At 37.5% G+C, this 25,677-nt stretch overlaps 1 protein-coding gene across 3 annotated transcripts in view; it reads right to left on the bottom strand.

The window, feature by feature from the left end:
• The window catches only part of WDR11 (WD repeat domain 11), a 60,053-nt gene extending 34,642 nt beyond the window's left edge, over nt 1-25,411 (bottom strand). Inside the window, exons 1-11 of one of the 3 annotated variants that reach the window (XM_006063534.4) lie at nt 25,237-25,411; nt 24,132-24,243; nt 18,628-18,781; nt 17,513-17,686; nt 15,099-15,285; nt 12,336-12,501; nt 11,817-11,928; nt 9,192-9,387; nt 8,799-8,902; nt 5,305-5,481; nt 2,259-2,343 (exon numbers count right to left, since the gene is read on the bottom strand). In XM_006063534.4, coding sequence (XP_006063596.3) covers nt 2,259-2,343; nt 5,305-5,481; nt 8,799-8,902; nt 9,192-9,387; nt 11,817-11,928; nt 12,336-12,501; nt 15,099-15,285; nt 17,513-17,686; nt 18,628-18,781; nt 24,132-24,243; nt 25,237-25,322 — 1,553 coding nt within the window. In that variant the 5' untranslated portion in view covers nt 25,323-25,411. The remainder of the gene's footprint in view (nt 1-2,258; nt 2,344-5,304; nt 5,482-8,798; nt 8,903-9,191; nt 9,388-11,816; nt 11,929-12,335; nt 12,502-15,098; nt 15,286-17,512; nt 17,687-18,627; nt 18,782-24,131; nt 24,244-25,236) is intronic. The other 2 variants (XM_006063535.4, XM_025274409.3) reach the window with 2 other exon arrangements.
• Nucleotides 25,412-25,677: the final 266 nt, after the last annotated feature.

The raw sequence follows: 25,677 nt of genomic DNA, 5'->3' as shown, positions 1-25,677 counted from the left end.
GCATGTACCAAATTCTTGCTATTAATCTTGGCTTAGTCAACATTTTTACCTTACTGCCAAACTGTTTCCAATTAATCTATGTGAATTTTTTTATCTGAAGACCCAGCACAAGGATGCTACGAGCTCAGTTCTGAAGCCTAAAAGGCCTAGACTGAATTCCATATACCTTTTCACAGATGACTCCACAATACTCTGTTTCTTCTTCTGTAAATTGGGAATAATAATAGTGCCTACTGCATAGAATTGTAGTGAGCAATCAATGAAACAATGAAAACAAAGTATTAATATTTAACATAATCCTCAGAACAAGTATTGATTAAATGATGAGTTTTGACTCATTGCTGTTTGCCATAAAAGGGAACACTGCACACAAAATCCAAGGGAGAGAGGAAATGTCAGTACACACGGGAAAGAAAGGGAGAGAGAAGGTATCAGTGGCAGCAGGGACTACTGAAAGGAGAGAAAAAGATGACCAACAGTCTGAAAGGATCCAAACAGATACCTAATGCTTTTGAAGACATTATTCTTCCATGTAGGTGTATTTAGGGAGATACTGGGGGGCGGTGGGGGGAAATAGCATAAAGTGGAGATAAACAGTCACTTAGGCTGTACCAAAAGACCATGCATTTTAAAGATTAAGGCAACATTAACTCTCAGAAAGTGAAGAGGAACTAAAAATCCTCTTGATGAAAGTGAAAGAGGAGAGTGAAAAAGTTGGCTTAAAGCTCAACATTCAGAAAATGAAGATCATGGCATCCAGTCCCATCACTTCATGGGAAATAGATGGGGAAACAGTGGAAACAGTGTCAGACTTTACTTTTCTGGGCTCCAAAATCACTGCAGATGGTGACTGCAGCCATGAAATTAAAAGACGCTTACTCCTTGGAAGGAAAGTTATGACCAAACTAGACAGCATATTCAAAAGCAGAGACATTACTTTGCCAACAAAGGTCCATCTAGTCAAGGCTATGGTTTTTCCTGTGGTCATGTATGGATGTGAGAGTTGGACTGTGAAGAAAGCTGAGCGCTGAAGAATTGATGCTTTTGAACTGTGGTGTTGGAGAAGACTCTTGAGAGTCCCTTGGACTGCAAGGAGATCCAACCAGTCCATCCTAAAGGAGACCAGTCTTGGGTGTTCATTGGAAGGACTGATGCTGAGGCTGAAACTCCAATACTTTGGCCGCCTCATGCAAAGAGTTGACTCATTGGAAAAGACCCTGATGCTGGGAGGGATTGGGGGCAGGAGGAAAAGGGGACGACAGAGGATGAGATGGCTGGATGACATCACCGACTCGATGCACATCAGTTTGGGTAAACTCCGGGAGTTGGTGATGGACAGGGAGGTCTGGCGTGCTACAATTCATGGGGTCGCAAAGAGTGGAACATGACTGAATGACTGAACTGAACTGAACTCTCAGAAACTTCCATCACAATCAGAAGCTGTGATACTTCAAGCACTGACCCTTCCCATTTAGAAAATGCATTTATTCAGAATAATGTGTACGCTAAGGGTTCACTAAGAATTTTAACATATACATGAGGCCTATAATTTATATAATGCACAGACGTAAGAAAATAGCCTGATACATCTGTTCCAAAATCATCCAAAAATAACTGAAGATTAATATATTTATATTTTACACGTGTAACTTTATAATCTGTCATTACCAGGGCAAAGAAAATAATATAGTCATGTGATCAGAAAAATAATGCTATGGAGCAGGTAGGTATATACTTTTTATTTTTACTGGAGTGGTATATAATACTTTAAAACATAAAGCAAGAGGCTTCCTTCTGTCCTGTTAGCCTTCCCTCAGATACCTCTACATTCAAAGAACTCATGAAACAGGTCATATGTCAAATGAAAGAATAAATGAGATTAAATATTAAAGTGACTTTACTCAAATTTTTCATCACAAGTCCTACTATAAGATCTTTACAGAAATGGAAAAAAAACTATATAAACTGGAACAAGGGAAGAGAGTTATATCCAGTAAGAAAATATCCTAGACCTTAGAATAAATAAATAAGATGCAGAAATAAAGTGAGAAAAAATTCTTCACTGAATTAACGTCCTCCACGAAGTAAACAATTAGTACTCATCCTTGATGAACACAGCTACTAGTTGGACAAGAATATCTATTATTCAAAGCTTTCAGTCAAATAATCACTGCAGAGTATTCCGTGTAGAAAAGTCCATAAGAACTTTTTTGATATTACATATGTTTATGAGCTCAATATCCCAATGACAGACTCACTTGACTTCACATGAATGGATGCTTAACTCCTTGTGCAGCAGCCCACTGGTGAGATGGTACACCAGGACAGAACCATTGCTTGTACCTATCAAAATGACATGATAGAGGAGATTTAATCTAGTGGAAGTTTCATATCTAACAAGTCTTCTCTCAAGATTTCATTTTAAAATATCTATCTTTAATAAAAGGAACCTAAGCTAGGTGTGAAGGAAGAGTATATTTCTCTGCCTTCCCTCTTTTCAAAAATGGGTCTAATCTCACGGACTCTGGGCTGTGTTGTGCTTAGTCACTCAGTCATGTCCAACTCCTTGCAACCCCATGGACTGGAGCTCTTTAGGCTCTTCTGTCCATGGGATTTTCCAGGCAAGAATACTGGAGTGAGTTGCCATGCCCTCCTCCAGAGTCTTCTCATCCAACGGATCAAACCCAGGTCTCCCACATTGCAGGCGGATTCTTTACCATCTGAGCCACCAGGGAACCCCAAGAATACTGAAGTAGGTGGCCTATCTCTTTGCCAGGGTATCTTCTGAACCTAGGAATCAAACCAGGGCCTCCTGCATTGCAGGCAGATTCTTTACCAGCTGAGCTACCAGGGTAGTTCCATGGACTCTGCAATCTTACCTAAACCCAGAAACAGATTTTCAAAGAAAGACTTCAAAATCTAATTCAATACACACAAAATTTGACTATGCACTTTCTTAAGCTTTTTGAATGTTTATTATTATAACTGGTCCTCAAAAACACAGCCTAGCAGAGCTCATTAACCAGATTTTTCTGGTTTTCTTTACAAAGATTTTTTGCTCTGTCTTTAACATTAAATACATCATAAAGAGATGGTAAAGTACAGTGGCTAACTGTGGATTTTACAGTTAAAGAAGCCTAAGTTTAAGCCCTGGCTCTGCCCTACACTCTTGCCGTTTTCTTGTTTGCACTGAAAATCTATTTATTCGTTGGAGATTACATGAGAAACATCTGTGTAAGACACCTAGTACAACACTCAGCACCATGTAAGGATGTGATGATGATTATTACTGTTATCACTGTATTATGATTTGTAGTGACTGTTATACCTAAAGCTTTTCACAGTCTCAGGCAATCAGTCTACAATTTAATTAGAAGGGACATGGCCATTTGAGGAAGTAATACTTTCTTCAGAAATTAATGTTTCAGCCCTTAATATGTTTTTATAAGTAAAGCAAGAAAAGTGAACAATGTTAATGGTTGCACAATCACTTTCTCATTACACATGACTGAAAGAATTAATGGATTCATATGAAGCAACAGACTGTAGAAATAATAATATAATAATGTGAAAGTCACTCAGAAAGAGAAAGTCACTCAGTCGTGTCTGACTCTTTGCGACCCCATGGACTATAGTCCATGGAATTCTCCAGGCCAGAATACTGGAGTGGGTAGCCTTTCCCTTCTCCAGGGGATCTTCCCAACCCAGGGATCATATAATAATAGTAAAAACAAAAATTCTAGGCAAATTCCAATCTTGGCTAACTTGCTGAATAAAACTTCAGAAATTTCCTGCAAAACTATTCTAGAGAAATAGGGTATTATAACTTTATATTTATTACCTATGCCACCATATCTTCTAGTTCTAGTACTGAGAAAATATCTAAATTACTCAAACTTTTCAATTAGCAAATGTTCAAAATAATTATAAGGTTTCTATATTCTGCACATTTTGATGTTGAAACTATGATCTACAGGCCCTAGAAGGAGAAGTGAATCCAGCTGAGCTCTGCTTGTGTTTCCTAATGACTCTGCAAGACTTCAGGCACATATATTTTTTGCTTTTACTTTGCTATTACACTAAATTTAATAAATGACTTGCTATTCACTATATACCACTATAATATAGCTTATTCTACAATGGAAATCTCAGATTCTAATCAACTCTTATTATCTAACTATCTCAAGACATAATTTTCACCAATAAATTAATAAAATTAGATATACTGACATTCAGAGACATACATTTTATGTACATTGACCAATTCCAACTGAAATTTCAATAAGAGATTTAATATGAATCAACAGTTTCTAGAGCAAAAATTAAACATCTATCTGTATTTATATAAATCTGGAAACGTATAAGCACAGATCACTGAATCTTAAAATTCAAATCACTTTCAAAAGATGATAATGGAAAAAAATGGGGAAATAACAGTACCGCCAACCAGTAATACTCAAATGAGCCACTAGGAATCACAAGCCAGCCACTGAGCTAAGACACAAGGGCTGCAAGATACATGTGATGAGATTTTATTTTTAGGAAAAAAAAAGAATCACAAATCACATGTTTAGAGAAATGGGAAAAAACCAGAAGTCAAACCAATAGCATCTTAAGAAAATGACAATTTCAAACAAATATTCTATTCTTCAAAATTTTAGAGAAATGAATTTTTAACCTTATATACTTAAAAGCAAATTAAAATTCTGTTTTCTCTGTAAAAGAAACCAGGTTAAACACATTACCATGAAATTACTGTGACAGCAAGCTGAAACCCAGACCAATTTTTTTTTAAATATAAAATATAAAAATTGCAATTTCAACCCAGAAGGCAAATCTTTAGTTTACAAAGACAAGAGCCACTTTGAATAAAATAAAACCAGGTTTAACATACAATTCTTAGCAAATATAGATTCTTGCTGTTACTAAATATTAACTTTGACCACATTGTTAACAAAAACTCAAAACAAAATGACATGTACAGGAGAGCTTGAGATGGTCCAAGAAAAGACAAGCAGTCTGGTTTCAGCATCACACAGGACTATCCACCTGACCTTTCAGAAGCACATCCATGGTGTCGGAATCTCTGTCATCTGCCACTGGTGAGTGAGTTATTGTTGTGATTTAAAAAGATTAACAGGAGAGGGGAAAAAAGCATTTCAAGATGAGTATTTACACAATTTCATGGAGCCTCTTCCTCCTCTTAAAGCATTCTAAAGGAGAATAAAGGATTTTCTAATAATCAGGAAACTTTAATGTCTTAAAAATGTAAAACAGACATTAAGAGTTAAAACAAGAACTCACCAACAGCAAGCAATGGCTGATACATCTTGATGTTTTTTGTGGTCAACGGGGGGCACATACGGATAGCGAACTGTGGGGAGGGCAGTCCTGAAAGCAGACCTGTTAGCAAGAACTTGAGCTGCACTTCCTGCAGAATGGAGCCTTTGGGGTGTTCTTCCCCAGCAACTGCACTTTGCCCTGGTTTGTAATAAAACAAACAAACAAAAATACATTAATTGCAACATATGCTGATCTTAAAACTCTGAAGGAACTTTGCCCTGGTTTGTAATAAAACAAACAAACAAAAATACATTAATTGCAACATATGCTGATCTTAAAACTCTGAAGGAACTTTACAGTGGAAGCACTCTTCAAATCTAGAAGGTGCCACGTAGCACTCTGGGGGCTTAGCTATACACTAGGTCTTATTTAGCTACGGGACTTCATTTGCATCATCTAATATCTCAAAGGTTAGATTATTCCAGAGTATTGCTATCCATAATTCAGGGGGCTTTGTCTTCTAAGAAACACTGTTTTAGCCAAAGTTGCTGGCTTCAGGGTATCAAAGGCAAATCGAGAAGGACTAGGGTTAGAGAACAGTTTCTGTACATGACAGATTATAGCATATTCCTGTCTCACTGCCTTCCTTAAGTGTTATGTTTTGATCTGATGCTCTTTAAAGTGCACATAAAATTGGTAATCATAAATAGGTTCAAAGAGCTCAAACCAGTCAAACCCAAAGGAAATCAACTCTGAATATTCACTGCAAAGACTGATGCTGAAGCTTAAGCTCCAAAACGCTGGCTACCCATTGCGAAGAGTTGACTCATTGGAAAAGACCCTGATGCTGGGTAAGATTGAGGGCAGGAGGAGAAGGGGACGACAGAGGATGAGAAGCCTGGATGGAATCACCAACTCAATGGACATGAGTTTGAGTAAACTCAGGGAGATAGTGAAGGACAGGGAAGCCTGGCTTTTTGCAGTCCATGGGGTCACAAAGAGTCAGACACAACTTTGCAACTGAACAACGACAACAAAATGTTGCACTACAAAGATTGCAGCAAAGTTGAAACTTTAGCTTACTAATAAGGGTTTAAAATTTTTCTTCCTTTGTGTGTGTTAAGTTGCTTCAGTCATGTCCAACTCTTTCTGACGCTATGGACTATAGCCCACCAGGCTCCTCTGTCCATGGGATTCTCCAGGCAAGAACACTGCAGTGGGTTGCCATGTCCTTCTCCAGGGGATCTTCCCACCCAGGGATCAAACCTGTGTCCCTTATGTCTCCTGCAGACAGGTTCTTTACCACCAGCACCACCAAAGCCTGGGAAAAAGTTATCACACAAGAATATGTGTGAGTGTATATGCTTGTGTGTTTATCACAGGTGGTGCTACTGGTAAATAATCCACCTGTCCATGCAGAAGACACAAGAGATGCAGGTTCAATCCCCTGGGTCAGAAAGATTCCCTGGAGTAGCAAATGGCATCCCACTCCAGTATTCTTGCCTGGAAAATTCTATGGGCAGAAGAGCCTGGCTGGCTACAGTCCATAGGGTGACAAAGAGCTGGACACGACTGAGCACAAGCACATATTAGTGCTCGTGTGAACACCCTAGGTGCTCACACATATACACATATTGTGAAAGGGAAAAATGTAAATAATTACTCAGAGTGGGTGATGGGATTCTAAATAAACCCCTCAAACTCAAGTCGTTTTAGTAAAATGTTATTATAAAATCGGTAAGATATACACACAAAAAAAGGATCAATCTGAATAAATGATCCCTTAGGATAAGCCATACAACTGATACTCATTTTTAGTAACAAAGATGGGGTCTAAAGCAATGGCAACAAGTAGGTGCCATGTTTACCAACTTTTGGCAGCTTGGAGTTGATTCCAGGAAACTGCATATTTCTCTTCCAGCATTTTCCATGTGAAGTGATTCACAAAGTAGGGCAGATTAGGCCTTAATAAGCAACAGCCTTTACTCAATGAATATAAATCAGACCTCTGTACTTAACTGAATTGCTTTCAATTATCACTAAGTACATACTGAATTTCAAATTAAAAGTTTTAATTAAAATGTTTTCAAGTAACAAAGATTAATTAATACTTTCAAATCAACAACATTGTCAAGAACTGCTATACAATCTGTATCATTTTGTCCCCCCCAAAATGTAATTTATATCACTTAGATACCTGAACAGCATAAAATTTCAAACTCCTATGGGCTTCATATTACTGATTAGTTCTGTACATGTGTGTTCATAATTCTTTTCACTTTAATAGTTTATATTAAGCGCAGACAGGGTCAATTAACTCAGAAAATTATGTTACTGATAAAATAAATTTTGCAAAACAATTATGTGTCTGAACTTCTTCATAGGGATTTATGTGTGAAAGGTGAAAAGAAAAAATTTGAAGTATGTAAGTTAGTATCAGTGAGCACAAAGAGTCCAAAACTGGCAGGAATTATGAGAATACCAGGGTATGGAGAGGTCAAGCCTTGCTTTGGTCACAGCGAAGCAGCCAGGACTAGAGGCCATGGCCAAGAAGCAGACTCCAGACTGGGATGATTATGACCACATTTCCACTAACTGGCTGTGTACTTTGGGGCAAGTGTTTTAATCTCTCCAGGTCTTAGTTCCCACATATATAAAATGGAAATAATAATAATAGTACCTGGTCCGCAGGGTTGTCAAGGTATTAAGTAGAGAATTTGGCACAGCATTTAATATAGTACTAAGCCCCCAATAAATGTCATCTCTGATTAACATCAATAAGCTAATGCTCTTCTTTCTAGTATATCATTTATTTTTATAGCATTTAAACAAACAAAAAGAAACCTAGTAAATAATGTCCATGTTTAATTACATTATAGAATAACAAATAATGGTAAAGAAAATCCTTTATAAACCACTGGCCACAATTTTAAGTGAATTACATGTTAACTCTGCTTGGCATATTTATAATTCCTAGCTGTATAATATTTGAAATCACCAACCCTCATTCTTCCTTGACCATATTCTGGCTCTATAATAACTAGATAAGTTTGAAATAATATTTTATTTGCAAATAAATATTTAGTGCAAGTAAGAATTCCCAACATAAAAATAAGAAAATGTAAGTCAAGAAGATGATTTTTTTCTAAATATTGCTCAGTTAATTATTTCTTCAATAACTATTTATTGTACATCTAGAATGGGCTACACCCTGTGCTGAGTACTGGGGATGCAAGGCTGAATTAACCTCTGTCCCACCCTTTTGGCGCGTATAACCTATGGGAAGAAACAGACAAGTAAAATCACAATGACAATCGGCAGATAACTATTAGGGACCACATAAATTTTGCTTATTTTATACCCCTCTGGTTTATTCAGAAAAGAACAAATCTACATTTTAGTTTTCTGAAGTATTAACTTTGATTTAATAGTAACAACAATCACTGACTATTAATTTTGCCCTTCAAAAAGTATACCTAACATGAAAGTCAGAAGGGAAAAAAAAAGTGGCTTACCAATCATGTTATCTAAGGAGAGGTCTGGGAGTTTATTCTGTAGGACTCCTACAGGAATTCCACAGAAAGACACTGGTGAATATAAAGGTGACACGCCAGAACTACTGCAAAGATATAATAATTAGACAGTTCTTACATATTTAAAGTCTGCATCATATGTTAGTAACTCAAATTACTAACTTTAGGTCATAGTACTCCATCCATTTTTTACACTAGTCATTAATCTAAACCATAGGTGAAATATCTCTAGCAGGTTTACATAATCCCCTTGTAATCTAATGTCTATATATTTTTTACAGAAAAAGGCCTTGCTATTTTTATATGATTCTGGCAATCTTAAAAAAGGGGGGGAAGCAAAGCAAAACAAAAAAGAGATCCTATTGGTTCATTTACCTGCTCCGTGAATTCCGATTACAAACAGCAGACTTCAGTTCCCATATCATGACCCTGCCATCGCTCACTATGAGGGCAGCTGCATTCTCATTGACAGGACAACACACCATACTGAAGGGACGGACAGTTTTTGTCACCCTGATTGCATCACACTGGCTTCGTAGGTCATAGGTAAGCTCCTGGACAGGATCTGGATCTTAACAAGAGTATTGTTTTCTTTAAATATTAGAAAGCAACCATATTAATGTCACTGCTACTTGTTTCAATGTAAATAATACCTCAACCAAAAAGAACATCATCCCTTCAACTAAAGCAAAGTTTGTCAAAAATGGCTTCCCTGTGTTTACAATTACTAATTTCTTCAGGATATAAGACAATTAACTTAGTGACTGTCCACACCAAGTTTAATGTCCAAAAGAGCAACTATCAAAATAGCTTATTTAATATTTTTTAAATGAAGACAATCTTTCAAAAAAAGATCAACAGATATATGATTAAATAATGAACAGTACACCTGTAGCCCATCGTAATTTACTGTGCTCTACATCATGATGGTGTGATCACTCACCTAGAGCCAGACATCCTAGAATGCAAAGTCAAGTGGGCCTTAGGAAGGATCACTATGAACATGTCTAGTGGAGGTGATAGAATTCCAGCTGAGCTATTTCAAATTCTAAAAGATGATGCTGTGAAAGTGCTGCACTCAATATGCCAGCAAATTTGGAAAAAGCAGTGGCCACAGGACTGGAAAAGATCAGTTTTCATTCCAATCCCAAAGAAAGGCAACACCAAAGAATGTTCAAACTACCACACAATTGTACTCATCTCACACACTAGCAAAGTAATGCTCAAAATTTCCCAGGCCAGGCTTCAACAGTACGTGAACCAAGAACTTCCAGATGTTCAAGCTGGATTTAGAAAAGGCAGAGTAACCAGAGATCAAATTGCCAACATCCACTGAATCACAGAAAAAGCAAGAGAGTTCCAGAAAAACACATACTTCTGCTTCATTGACTATGCCAAAGCCTTTGACTGTGTTCATTACAACAAATTCTGGAAAAGTCTTAGAGATGGGAATACCAGACCACCTTACCTGCCTCCTAAGAAATCTGTATGCAGGCCAAGAAGCAACAGTTAGAACCAGACATGAAACAAGAGACTGGTCCCAAATTGGGAAAGGAGTACATCAAGGTCGTATATTGTCATCCTGCTTATTTAACTTATATGCAGAGTACATCATGTGAAATGTTGGGCTGGATGAAGCATAAGCTGGAATCAAGACTGGCAGGAGAAGTATCAATAACCTCAGATATGCAAATGATACCATCCTTATGGCAGAAAGCGAAGAGGAATTAAAGAGCCTCTTGATGAAAGTGAAAGAGGAGAGTGAAAAAGATGGCTTAAAACTCAACATCTAAAAAATGAAGATCATGGCACCTAGTCCCATCGCTTCATGGCAAATAGATGGGGAAACAATGGAAACAGTGACAGATTTTATTTTTTTGGGCTCCACAATCACTGCAGATGGTAACTGCAGCCATGAAATTAAAAGACGCTTACTCCTTGGAAGGAAAGTTATGGCCAACCTAGACAGCGTATTAAAAAGCAGAGACATTACTTTACCGAAAAGGTCCTTCTAGTCAAAGCTATGGTTTTTCTAGTAGTCACATATGGATGTGAGAGTTGGACCATAAAGAAGGCTTAGCGCTGAAGAATTCATGTTTTTGAACTGTAGTGTTGGAGAAGACTCTTGAGAGTCCTTTGCACAGCAGGGAGATCAAACCAGTCAATGCTAAGGGAAATCAGTACTGAATATTCATTGGAAGGACTGATGCTGACACCGAAGCTCCAATACTTTGGCCACCTGATGCAAAGAACTGACTCACTGGAAAAGACCCTGATGCGGTGAAAGATTGAAGGCGGGAGAAGGGGACAACAGAGGATGAGATGGCTGGATGGCATCACCGACTCTATGGACATGAGTTTGAGCAAGCTCCAGGAGTTGGTGATGGACAGGGAAGCCTGGCATGCTGCAGTCCATGGGGCTGCAAAGAGTCGGACATGACTGAGAGACCAAACTGAAGAGTAAGCCTAAAAATAATTGTATTTTACGAAAGATGTGAAAGTCACTTTCATCTTTACATAGCACATCATTCCATAAAGACATCAGTTTTATTCTCCAGGATGAGATTGGAATTGACAACTGAATGCCCTGAAGACTTATTAACCTATGTCACTTTACCATGGAAGTGACACAGGTTTAAGACATTCCTTGCTAAAGCAGAAGAAAAGTCAAAGAGGTGTAATAATAAAGGTATATATAAGGCTGGACTTGTGTAAAAGAAACAGTCACAAAAGATAACAGGTACTTGGCTCACGGATACAGACAAAAAGGGATTACAAAATACTACTATTTTTGCTGCATACAGGAGGTGCACTGTTATAATACCCAGAGATTATCTTGGGTTTGTGCTTTCTTATGTCTCATACTATAACCATATTCTATTATCTTAAGGCAGGGATTATCATTAACTCCATGCTTTGGCTAGTATTTGCCACATAAAGCTTTAAAAAATAATTCTGAAAAAAAAAATAAGTGAACATTATTGTGAGATATAAACTTACCTGGTTCCTCATTTGAAGTGAAAATACTACTGTAAGATCTTCGAACACGTAAGGTTATACAACCATTTTCATGTAGGCAAAATAAACCATCACGTTGAAAGCAGGGAATTACCTTTAAATAGATGATGTATTTATTTTTCAAAACCATAGATTTTAAAATTATATATACAGTGAGACTCATAAACTCGTATTTATAGAATACGGGCAAAAAGTAAAACAAAAACACAAAAGCACACATATAATCCCCTTATCCATCAATCCTAAAAAATTTGTCTTTATTCGTGTAACTTAAATAGTTCAGTATCCATCTCCAGATCTGTCAGGAGAATTTCTAGGGTTAAATCAAACCAATCAGAAGTCCAGAAAAATAAGGAATGTAAAATAATATTGTCAATCTTTAAATAAATAGAAAAAAAGGGAAACTAAGGACTTTTGCAAGACTATGCAAAAGTATAGATTATTTTTCTCTATATAATTCATAATCAACTTTTGGTGATGTAATTTGTAAGCTGTAGATACCTGCAGAAAAGGAACTCCTGTTCGCTCTATTGCAATCACACCCACTGTCTGATTCACCTCAAGATCAAGGATTAAAATCTCACGAGGGTAGAGCAGCAACATGTGATTCCTTTTGGAAGGCAGGTATGCCAACTGAAGGCAATCATTGAGAGTTATGAATTCTGCACTGGAAAAAATAAACATTTACTTCAGGCATCAAGAAATGAGTCAGACTCACACATGAACGTATGTACAAAACAGATATGGATCCACAGACAAGAAAACAAACTTATAAGTACCAAAGGTGGGGTGGCCATGAGGGAGGGATAAATTAAGAGTTTGGGATTAGCAGATACAAACTACTCTATATAAAATAAACAAGGTCCTACTATATGGCACAAAGAACTAGATTCAATATCCTATAGTAAACTACAATGGAAAAGAATATGAAAAAGAATAGTAATATGTATAACTGAAGCACTTTGCTGTGTGTGTGCATGTGTGCGCACACGTACTGCGTCACTCCCTCAGTTGTGTCTGACTCTTTGCAATTCCATGGACAGAGGAGCCTGGCAGGCTACAGTTCATGGGGTTCTCCAGGCAAGAATACTAGAGTGGGTTGCCATTCCCTTCTCAGGGGATCTTCCCAACCCAGGGATAGAACCCACATCTCTTGCATTGCAGGCAGATTCTTTACTGTCTGAGCCACTAGGGAGGCTCCATATAATATAATATGTATAAGTGAATCATCTTGCTGTATATCAGGAACTAACACAGCATTGTGAATCAACTACACTTCAATTTTTAAAAGATGAATCAGACTTTATTCATATCTGAAAAAGCTAAAAAAGGATTGAATTTTGTACTTTCCATATAATAACCATCAATGAGAATGTACAACTGTCTCCCGAAATAACCAACATGAGCTAGCATCTAAATATTAGATCTCTCCTTTGTGCCAAAATCCACATTATGACAGTAACACTAGACAGGCTGGAGAGATATGTTTCCAAATCACTGAAAGTTTAAAGTAAACTAGTAAGTCTGTGATATGAGAGGGTAAGTGACAATACTACACAGCACTCATAAGGCAGTACTGTCATTCTTATTTTGTAGTCAGAAGTACTAGATGGAGGGCTGAAAAGAAGCCATGGGATTAAAACACAACATTTAGAGTAATTAGGGCTAGAGAACTGGATCAGGAGTCAGTGGACTATCTGTTTGGCCTTGAGCAAGTCACTCCCTCTACTCTGCCTTCCTTTATTTTTCAGCTGTCTTAAAGATTTTTTGGAACAAAGTTGGGTATTTTATTCACTTGCCACAGAATTTTCTTCTGTGTAAATAAAAGAGATGAAACAATATGAGGATTGTAAAGATTGTTGAAGAGTCTCAAAAATCATTTCAGTAATTTGTGATTGTTGTATATACCTAATCACAACTTTGTATTTATAATAAATTTACATATTTATTTCAATAGGAATGGGCATATAATTATGTACCATCTTCTTTTTACATAATAATTTTATTAAGGTTTTGAAATTTAAAGTAAAGTTAGATCAGAGGACCATGGAGAGGGATGTGGACTGCATTAAAATTCTGGCTGTGCACTTCCCAGTTGGGCAAGCTTAAATAACAAATTTAAAACAATGTAAGACTCAATTTCCTCACACAGATGAACATATGATTCACATGAGAGAAAATACAGTATGTAGGTCATAAGTTATAAAACTATGCAGGTTAAAAATAATTATTTATGATACAGAATTACTGCAAAAGAAATAAGTTCTCAAGATACTTAAGGAGTAATCTTCAATCATTTCAGCATAGGGTGGGGGATAAATTGGGATAAATTTAACCAGCCTATGGTTTAATATATAAAACTGATATTTACATATCAATTCAGAATTTGTAGAGCAATTTGTATTTTACCACGTTTTTCAGGTAATTACCCACAAAGTCTAGATAGAATAATCTTAGTATATTAAAAATAAAAGCATTTTTAAAATGAATGCCAAAAAACTACCAAAGCAATAAAAATATAAGAACCACAGCACTAGGAAAAAAACAGAAATCCATTTTTAATGCATAAAATTAGTTCTTCAAAATAAAATTTTATTCAGTTGAAATTTCTGAAATAAACAAAAATATAGCATTTACCAAAAGAATGCTTATTAAGTATCAGATACTATGATAAGGACTTAAGTTTCTGTATCTATTAATCTTTGTAACAGGCCTATGAAACCCTTTAAAACACCACATCTTAACTATTGGAAGACTGAAATCTGAGAAAGACTAAAGTATACTCCAAGTCACAGAACTACAGTTCCCCTAGAATCTTGGCCCTTAATCACTATGGGAAACCACATTTACATGCAGAAGAAAAACACTCATATTTTACTGGCTAATGACATTACACAGTATTTAAGTCAGGAAAATGTATTTAAAATCATAATCCAGTTTTGCCCCCTAATTTTTAATGTGTTCAGTGGCCCCCATCTTAGAATCTTTCTCTCTCATTTTCAGAAGTCAAAGATGTTCACTGAAAATTAGTGGGGGTTGTTTACTGCATTACTGGAAACAAAGGAACCATGCTAAGTGCTAAATCTCTTCTTAGAGGAGGAAACAAAAAATATTTTTCCTTTTATAAATTCAAAATTAGAAACAAGAAAGGGTAACACGAAGAAGAAAATCAATCTTAATACATTTCCAAAAATTATATTTTCAATAAACAGATAAACACTGAGTTACATGAATGTTGCTGCTAGTTTTATACTTGCAACTTACCTAGGTTTCTCTTGAGTGATTAAGATTTTCACTTTATTAAGAGCCTTCTTGGCCCCTGTGGCTGCAGCCAGCTTGTTGTGAGCTGGGCTGGAGTGTGGACTGGATATGTAAACTTTTTTCCCAGGTCCTGAGGGAGGCTTGGATGGAGAGAAATCTGAGATGAACACAATGCCCTCGCTGGTGAGTACTGTACTGAGAGAAGTGAAACTCTGATTAAAGTTTAATCAAGTTTAGCATAGAGTTTTATTCCAATACATTTTTAAGAGCAAGGTAATGATAATTTTAATAATAAGGAACTGGCAGTGTTATGCAGACTTAACGGGAATGTTCTCCAAGTTAAACAGAAACAGGTGGTCCATTACAATTCGTCAGAGGCCTCCAAGCTCAGCACTCTAAATTAATATCTTATATTAAAAAGATACCAGAAGGTTACTGGCAGAAGGAGCAAATGTTTGTTCTTCCAAATAAATTCAGTGTACGGACTTTCATTAGAAACCTTTCCTCATTATATCTCATAACTTCAAAATCTAAAGACTTTCAGAATATAAAATTCACAGAAGAGGAAAAAAAAACCTATATATGAGGTTCTGCATACCACACTTGGCAAATTCAAATATTTAACTTGTTGATACTAATTTTTTATCATTATCATGAATTGCTCTGTCTAAATTTACTTCCTTTTTCTTCTTGAGTGTCAAACTGAAGCTTGGGATGTGCAAAGAGTGTTTTCACTTAATATCTAGAGTAAAAGTGCCAACAGTGGCTAAGTGTACAGGAAACAGAAATATTTTATGCCTTTTTATGATTGAAAAAATAATCCCCCTCACAACTGGGGCCGACTAACACCTGTTGCTGCTAAGTCACTTCAGTCGTGTCCAACTCTGTGCGACCCCATGGACTGCAGCCTATCAGGCTCCTCCATCCATGGGATTTGCCAGGCAAGAGTACTGGAGTGGGGTGTCATCGCCTTCTCCGGACTAACACCTATCTGATCATAAAAATCTTATCTACCCTGGCTCTTGGCAATGAGTGAGGCTGTTTTAAAGGCAGGGAACAAAGCATTCAAGAATTATGACAACCCCAGCACATTCAATGAGCAAATCAAAGATGTTAGGTCAACTGATGCTTTGAAATCTCGTGCTTTCATCAACTAAATTACAGAGATGCAGTAAATTAACCTGAAGCTTTGTCTCCATTTCAGATTATAGAAGGCATCCTTCAAGGTCGAAGTCTGTCCCCTCCTTTTGTGATGTCCTCACTCCCTGACTCTGTCAGCTAAGCCTGCTCTCCTCAGGGCTCCCACAGCACTGCCCTCCACAGCAACCTAGTGAGTGCACACATACGTTCACATTTACACATTTACACATACAAACCCTAAACACACCATATTGCAGTTATTTATACAGCTATGTTTCCCATTTTGATTTCTACTTGTCTGACCTTCTGTCCCTCCATCAACTCACATACCCCTCAATAAATATTGGAGGATACAAATTGGAATTTTGAGTCATTCAAATCCAGGTAAAACATTCTTTACCATAGTAGATCTCCTCATCTCTTTGAAGTTGTTCATCAAATATCAAAATGAAGCCTACCTTGACCAGTTTATCTATACAACAAGCCCACTCCCACTCCCTTTATCTTGTTTTATTTTTTATAACACTCATAATACATTGTAGTGTACTAATTCATTATGTTCATAGGTCACCACCTAATTCTTCCTCACTAGAATGCAAACTTTATGAAGACAAGAATCCTTGTCTTGATTCACATATTCCAGACTCCCAGAACACTCCGTGCATATAGTAAGTAAAAGCTCAAGAAATATTTGTTGGATAACTGAATAAAAAATATTTAGTCACAAAAATATCTGTCTAGAATCTAATTTTTAGATCAGTGGCTCAGTAAAACATTAAAGTATATTGGCAAAAACAGTCTCTGCAAGAAAAAACTCCCTTGGGCTTAGTCTGTTCTTGACATGCATCTGTTTATGGCACTCAAAAGGCTTGGAATGAATTAGAACAATATTTTGAAAAGGAAGAAATGAATTTGGCCACAGACTAAATGAAACCCTTGACTCAGGTTCTTTTGATGTTCCTAGAAAAAAAATTTAATTAAGTCTGAATTAGAATAACACAGCAACTCTCTCGTTCTCTGACTAATCTAATTCTGATCACAAATTCCATACACTGAAGGTCTAGCTTGCTGATTTAAATTTCTAATCATCAGAATACTTGAAAAAATATGGGTTATGATTTAGTATCTTTACTAGGAGCTGAAAAGATATGAACTAGATGTGCGTCTGATTTTAAGATGTATGATGGGTGTACGTGTATGTGTATCTTATGTATATAGCATTAATCATATATATTACAAATACCTCAATTCATTTTCCACAAGAAACTAGTACTCACAAGTTAAATGTGAGGGATCAAAAGGATCAAAAGAAAAAGAAAGAATGTTATCAGCATAGCTCTTCTTCCAGAGTTTGGTGCCAGTATCTGCATTCCAGAGCACAATGTAATTCGGCGGATGGATAGCAAGCAATAAATCCCGGGAAGCATCTTGATTCCATAACCACTGAACATCTGCAAAGACCAGATAAATAAAGACAAAATTCAGAAATCACCCACTTTAAAACACTTGGTTAATGCATCCTTTATATCTAGTTGTGTGTATGTGTTTTCATAATCCTTAAAATCTTAACTTCCCCCCTCCTTTTCAATGTTGCATCTAAGTTTATGTGTCAAGATTGACAGGGAAAACTAATTATACATAAAAATGAGCTGCCTGAACATTAGAATCTAGAGGTCAACATTTCCAAGTAATCTGAAATATTACTTCAAAGAAAATACAAGGCAATTTACACTATTCATTAGTTAAAACTTTATGTCAAAGACTTGTCCTAGCCAGGATCAATGTCAGACTCTCCTAATGTTTTTGTGGAGTTACTTAATGGGACTTTACAGAATTGCATATTTTTTTAAGACAATAAAGAAGATAAAGATCTAGTTCAGTAGGTACAGTAAGTACTCAATAAGTACTTTTTTAACAGTCATTTAAAAGATTCACCCAGTCAAGAGAGCCACGCAGTCAAAGCCAGGAATGCTGTATTGATTAGGTCAGTAACATAAGCAAGCAAATGATCTATTGATATATGAAAATGAGAATAACATTTTATCTCTATTAGCAGAAAGTAAGCATTGAGGGCTAATTCAAAGGTGCAGTTCAGGGGAGTTTATTTATAGCTTAGATCTACAAGACCATTTATAAGGAGCTTAAGTTTTCTCATCATGCTCAACTGAAATTAATGCGTTTTACCAAAGCACAAATCAACTGAGATCTGAGGAAATAAGCCCAGGAGCATATTGATAGGGAAAAGAAAGCTAGATTCGGATCCACAGAACTGGCTACACACAATCAAGAGTTAACTGAGAAGTGATGAAAGTAAATGAAAGGGACAAAAACCAACCGCTCTAACAATAAGTGTATTAACACAGACGCTCGGTGGAGCGCGGACTTTCCTCACCCTGAATAGGCTTGGCATGCTCTTGGATCTCACACTGTGCTACTCCTGCTGCTACATCCCAAACGATGATCTTTCCATTGACATCAGCAGAAGCTAAGCGCAAGGAATATGGCGAGCCAATGTTATGATGATAATTTTCCCTGGCCCATTTAACCTAGTATCAAGAAGAAACCAAATCAAGTAAATATTTGCACTGGATGTAAACCATACATAATTTTCATAAAACACTGACCAGAACTCAAGCTACATTCTACACTTATATTACAAAAATAGGAAATTAGCTTCCTCAAAAGTCAGACATTTTTATTATGATTTTTTTAAAGCCACAACTAAAATAGTTTTGAAAACATCACAACTTTCTTGCCTTTAAAATATCAGAAATGAGACACAGGCTTAATAATCTGGAGAATGCAGGTAAAAATTCCAGAATACTATCTCTTAAAATGGTATGATCACTGATATATCATCTAATCACAGTAAAGACCATAAAATCTAATTCTGACAGAACACATAAAATCCTAAACTGTTAAGAAGAATCTTCTCTTGCACTCTATTCTTCTAATTAAAAGCAGACAACTTTGAGCTACCAAAATCTTGCAAAAGGAAAACACAAAAGCAAACAAAAAATCTGGGTATCCCTCTCATAAAATCGGAAAAAAATTGCAGCAGTTTTTTCTCTAAAAAAATAAATTTATGCATCATACTTTTATAACATTAATAGTTTTTTAAATAAAAAATACAAGAATCCCAGCACAAATCAGGTTAATTCCTGAGTACTGAGCACTGACAGAATAAGGAATAAAACAGTCCTTCCTCTGAGCCAAGGTCTTCCCTGGGCACAACCTCCCTTCTTTAGCTCCTACTTGTTTACTTTGGATCATTTCCCACATAATACTCTGTAATTATTTTATTTACTTTGTTTTGACCTATCACCAGTCCTGCTCCATATGGCAGGATCATGGGGGCCTTGCTCACATTTCTATTCTCAGACCCTAACACAGTGCCTGCAGCTGACATTCAAGTATGTGTTTAGTAAACAAACTGAACACCACGGACTCTTCAAACATATACCTATATTTGAATATATAGGCATATACCTATGTACACAGACACACACATGTATGTACACATAAAAGTAAACAAACTCAGAGAAAATGCTTAGGTAGGGAAGCATGCTGATCAATTCCAATAGCATTCATGAAAAAGATGGCCAAAAGTGTTTCGAACTTCAGTTTTAACGAGACACATCTTTTCCTCAGGCAAGAGTTTTTTTTAAATGAAAATGTGTGTCTGCACATATGCATGTATACATGTTTGAATGTGTATATATGTATATGTTTACTTTATACATGTGTGAAGGTATGTATACTCTCCCTCCTCGTTATTTACAGAAGCTGTATTTGTGAATTTGCCTACTCGCTAGAACGCATTGGTAATTTTATTTGTAAAATCAGTATCTGCAGTGCTTTTACAGTCATTAACGGACACACGCAGAGAGGTGACAAACCTGAGTCACTCAACATACAAGAGCATCCCAGCTGCGGTTAACAAGGTGCTCTTGTGGCAGTTCTCAGGATGTAAACCAATGTCTGTTCTGAGGCCTTCTTACTACTGTGTTTTTGCATTTCTGGGCTTCCGGTTGTGACTTCACTGTTTAAAACGGTCCGCAGCGCAGTGCTCAAGTGCTGTCTAGAGCTCCTAAGCACAAGAAGCTGTGCCATGCATTACAGAAAAAACACACGAAATAAGCTTTGTCCAGACATGAGTTATGGTGCTGTCGGCCATGAGTTCAATGATAATAAATCAACAGTATATAATAAATAAGATGTCTTTTAACAGAAACACATATAAAACAAGGTTATATATCAATCAGTTGATGAAAATATTTCAACTAGAGGCTCACTAGGAACCAAATTGCATTATTTCCCCCAGGAGCAATCAGTGTTTCAGTATTTGCTAATTCAGTGTTTCCAACAACTTTACAGAATAAAACTACCACACATAAGATTATTGTAGGGTGTGTGAATGTGTGTGTGTGTGTATGTGTGTGTAGTACTTGAATTCCATCTCTGTATATATATTTTTAAAAAATCACCTAAACACATCATAATCAAACTGCTGAAAATCAAGATAAGGAGATGAGAAAAGATACATTGCATACAGAGAAACAAAGACAAAAATTTCCCAACAAAAATTACTCTGGGAGATAATTAAGTGATCTTTAAAGCACTACAAGGAAAAAAAAAGTACTGGTGAAACAGTTTCTCAGACAAATAAAATCAGAAAGGATCAACCAATATCAGATACATGCCTCAAGGACTTGAAGGAAATTCTTTAGGCAAAAGGAATATGACACCAGACTGAAACACACATCTATACTAAGAAATGAAAACTCCAGAAATGCAAAAAAGACAGAAATGGGGGGAGAGATAATATTTCTTCCCCAAAAACAAAAAAATTAAAAAACAAAACCTATACTCAGCATTAGACTTGATAGTGAAAGACTGAATGCTTTTTTCCTAGGCTCAGGGTAAGACAAAGGCATTCTCCCTCAGTCCTAAGCACTATAGTAGAGGTCCCAATCAACACAAGAGGACAAGGAAAAGAAAGAAAAGACACCAGATTACTAGTGAAAAATCCAAGCTGTCATTATCTGCAGATAACATTACTGTCTACGTAAGAAAAACAAAACAATAACACTCAAGTTACTAAATCTAATGAGTTTAGCAAGATCATAGGATACATGTAGATATTAAAAAAAAAATCACCTGTATTTTTTCCTATTGCACATTACATACAAAAATTAACTCAAAATGGATCTAAAACCCAAATATAAGAGCTAAAATCATAATATCCTTAGACAAAAACAAAGATATAAATCTTCTTGACACTGGGAAAAGCAATGGTTCTTGGTTACAGCCTACATCAAAATTTAAAACTTTTGTGCTTCAGAGGGCACTATCACAGAATGAGAGAAAATATTTGCCAAGGCATATATCTGATAAGGGACTTGTATCTAGAACCATAAAGAATTCTTTCAACTCCAAAATTTTAAAAAATACAATTTTAAAATGGGCAAAGGAATGAATAGACATTTTTCAAAGAATATCTACAAATGGCCACTAAGCACATGAAAAGATGCTAAACACTATTAGCCACTAAGGAAACACAAACCAAAACCACAATGAGAACCACTTCATACCCCCTAGGAGGGCTATAATCAAAAGGACAGATGTTGAGTTTGAGGAGAAATTAGAGCCCTCATACACTGCTATGGGCATGTAAAATATTGAAGCCTCTTTGAGAAAAAACAGTCTGGCAGTTCCTCAAAAGTTAAATATAAAGTTACCATGTAAGTCAGCTATTCTACTTTGAGGCATATACTCAAGAGAAATGAAAACACGGGTTCACACAAACAAACTGTACACAAATGTTCATGGCAGCATTGTTCGTAATACCTAAAAAGTGAGATATATCAAATATCCATCAATAAATAAATGTTGTATCAGTGGAATATTATTTAGCGATAAAAAGGAACAGAGTTCTGACACAAGCCGTGTGACATGGATGAATCTTGAAAAACATTATGCTAGGCGAAAGACGCCAGGCACACACTGCACCATCTCATTCATTTCAAATGTCTAGAACAGACAAATCTACAGAACAGAAAGCAGATTAGTGGCTGCCCAGGGATGAAGGGAAAGGGGGTAGGTGGCAACTGCTAAGGCGTACAAGGTTTCTTTGGGGGGTTATGAAATTGATCGTGGTTAATGGCTACACAACTCTGGATATACTGAAAACCATGGAACTGTATGCTTTAAATGGATGAATTTTATGGTAGGAGTATCTCAATAAAACAGTTAACAACCAATAAAAGACCCCAGAGCTCCATCTCCAATAGTAACGTTTCCTAAAATTTCAGATCAGTATAATTCAATTGCCCCAGGTGTCTCAGACTCTGCACTTTAAACACTGACTTCACACAGTCAAGTCATCAGAACAACACTACTATTCAGTTACTCATACAGAGACCTCGGGTCATTCTGATTCTCCCTTAAGACTGTTCACTAAAGTTCACCTCTAGAGTGAAAGTTGCTCAGTCACGTCCAACTCTGAGAACCTATGAACTGTTGTCTGCCAGGCTTCTCTGTCCATGGAATTCACCAGACCAGAATACTGGAATGGGTAGCTATTCCCTTCTCCAGGGGATCTTCCCAACCCAGGGATGAACCCAGGTCTCCCACACTACAGGAGGATTCTTTACCTTCTGAGCCACCAGGGAAGCCCAAAAATACTGGAGTGGGTAGCCTATCCCTTCTTCAGTGGATCTTCCTGACCCAGGCATCAAACCGGGGGTTCCTGCATTGGGGTCATTCTGTCGATTAAGACTGTTTACTATAAATGTTATCAAGTTCATCTCTTAGAGAGCTCCTAAATCTGACTCCTTTATGTCTCCTCTTTATTTCAGGCCCTAAGGATTTCCTGCCAAAATTACTACAACTCTCCTAAATGATCCCACTGCATTGTCTTGCCTTTTTCCAACAGATCTTCCACTACTGCCAGAGTGAGTTTTTCTAAAATGCAAATATGATCAAGTCAATCTCCTACTTAAAAATCCAAAGTCCATCATAATCTTATAAACCTTTCAGGGTAGGTGACTTTCTCCGGCTGCCTTCTTTCATCACTCCTACTGATTACATGTGTATTCCATCTTTTGGCCATCCTTTACACACACTGCTTCCTTTTGAGTCTATTCTCCTTTTCTCCTGCAGTGCACTTCCTAATTTTTCACTCAGCCAGCTACTGTTTACTAGTCCCGAAAATGAAAAGAATTCTGAGCCCTCCTCTGATCCCTACAACCAGGTGACCTGTAGTCCCTTTGTCTTCCCATAGCATATGAAACAGGTCTCACTTACCACACTGTATTTGTAAGTTTTCTTCTCACTCTTCCTCACTGGACAATGAATTGCTTGAGGGCTTTTTCATCTCTATACTCTTAGCACATACTAGATGCTCAAAACTAATGAGTGAAATGAGTGGTGCAGTACAGGACAAAATTAGTGTTTTCCACTAGCATTAAAATGACCTAAGAACTACCATTTAATAGTTCAATACTGATGCGACATTAAGTATACATGGAAATACTGCATGTGCGTGTGTGATCAGTCTTGTTCAACTCTTTGTGACCCCATGGACTGTGGTGGGCCAGGCTCCTCTGTCCATGGATTTCTTTAGGCAAGAATACTGGAGTGGGTTCCACTTAATCTTCCAGGGGATCTTCCTGACCCAGGGATCAAACCTGAGACTCCTGCATTGGCAGGTGGGTTCTTTACCACTGAGCCATGCGGAAAACCTGATATGGAAATATTAGGCTACCCCAAATAAGAGTTATCACATGTAAAAGCTACTCAACATTTCTACATATGACTTTAATGAGATTCCAGCGATATTTAAAACTTTATAACAGACAATTTATGATAGGGTGGAAGTAGGATCTGACTTACCTTGACAACATCAGCTTTATGCTTTTCTAAAACTTGAAGCGTTTGAGCAGTATTGGAATCAATCACTACCACAAGCGAATGACATCCATAAGCAATTAAACCTTGCCAGCCCCTAACAAAAAGTGTTAAATAAGTTAAGAGCAAAGCAAAACAACTTCTCTCTTGCCAAAAGGCATCCTAAACAACAGATAAATCTAACCAATAGGCACCACCATTAATAAAATTATTATGTAAGCCCAAAGGCTAGCACATTACATTTTACCATTTAAATAGAAAAGGTCTAGCTAAGCTTTAAAAAACAAAACTTGTTGAATTTTTTTTTTTTCGGATAAAAAAATTAAGCTCTGAGAGATATGCCTGTAGAGGTGTAAAGACATATAAAGCGACTCGGGTCGTCTATTTGTCTTCGAGAGCTTATCCCTCGTCTTACTCAACTCTGAATGCCAAGCAACTACAGAGTGCGTGGGATCACACTCCACGCTCTGTGATAAGCCCTGGTCCCTCCAACCAGATAAAAAGATGAACACTCAACAGGAAGTTTCTGTACTCTTGCCAACCTTCCCAGGAGCCACAGCTACAAGCAGTCTGCTTTATATTTGCCTGGTTATTAATTATCGTTGTCATTTTATAGTAAAAAGATAAAGGTGAAATGAAGAGTTGGCCAGAGCCCAGGGTCCTGGCACAGCGTCCAGTACATTGTTGAATGGATACAGGTTAAGAAACGGGGATGAGAGAAAAAGAAGACAGAACTGGAGAAGAACGGAACTGACAGGAGGGCGAGAAGCCCGGAGACTTGGGAGGAGAGGGTAAGAGTGGGGAATGGGGACGGTGAGGAAGGTGAGGGGAACGAGCGAAGAGAAACAAGAGATGAGAGAACGAGGGCAAGTATATCCACCCAAGGGCAAGTTCCCATATGGGGGTTTTTACAGCGTTTATAGTAACAACAGAAAGCCAGCATTTAAAAATGAAAATCTCTAAAGTGTGAAGGCAGCGTCCAGTCTTGAAGAGAACAAACTAAGCAGGAGGATGAAACCGCTTGTTCTTTCCCCCTTCCCCTCAGAGACTCCTGGCCGAGCCTGGCGGCCTCGGAACCCGGCGCCCTCACCAGTCCACCGCCGCCTTGTTGTGGGCATTGAGGGCCCCGGTGAGGGTGCGCGCCGACACCTTAAAATTCACGGTGTAGGGCAACATCGCCACGGCTAAACTGGGCCCTCAGAGCCGCCGCGCAACCAGGAAGCTGCCGGCCACTGGGCTTCCGTTCCAAACAGAGTCCGGGTGGCTCCTTGGGCGCCGCGCTTTGGTTCCGCTAAATCCGAGGTTCCAGCGCTCCCGATTCCGTTGCCTTCAGGTTCCGTCACTCCTGTGTTCCGCCTGCTTCAGGGTTCCGCCACCTTGGGGTTCCGAGGCTCTGTACAGTATCTGGTTGTGACTTGAAGGAAAAGGTGTTGCCTGGGGTCACATCTGTTTTCTTAAGACTGGGACTGCGTAAGCCTATGTGTCCTGATGAAAATGGTGAAAAGCAAGAGCTAAAAGTCCCCATTAGCCT

The sequence above is a fragment of the Bubalus bubalis genome, chromosome 23, assembly GCF_019923935.1.
Source record: "Bubalus bubalis isolate 160015118507 breed Murrah chromosome 23, NDDB_SH_1, whole genome shotgun sequence".
Taxonomy (NCBI): Eukaryota; Metazoa; Chordata; class Mammalia; order Artiodactyla; family Bovidae; genus Bubalus; species Bubalus bubalis.
This window is presented reverse-complemented; position numbering and strand designations above follow the sequence as displayed.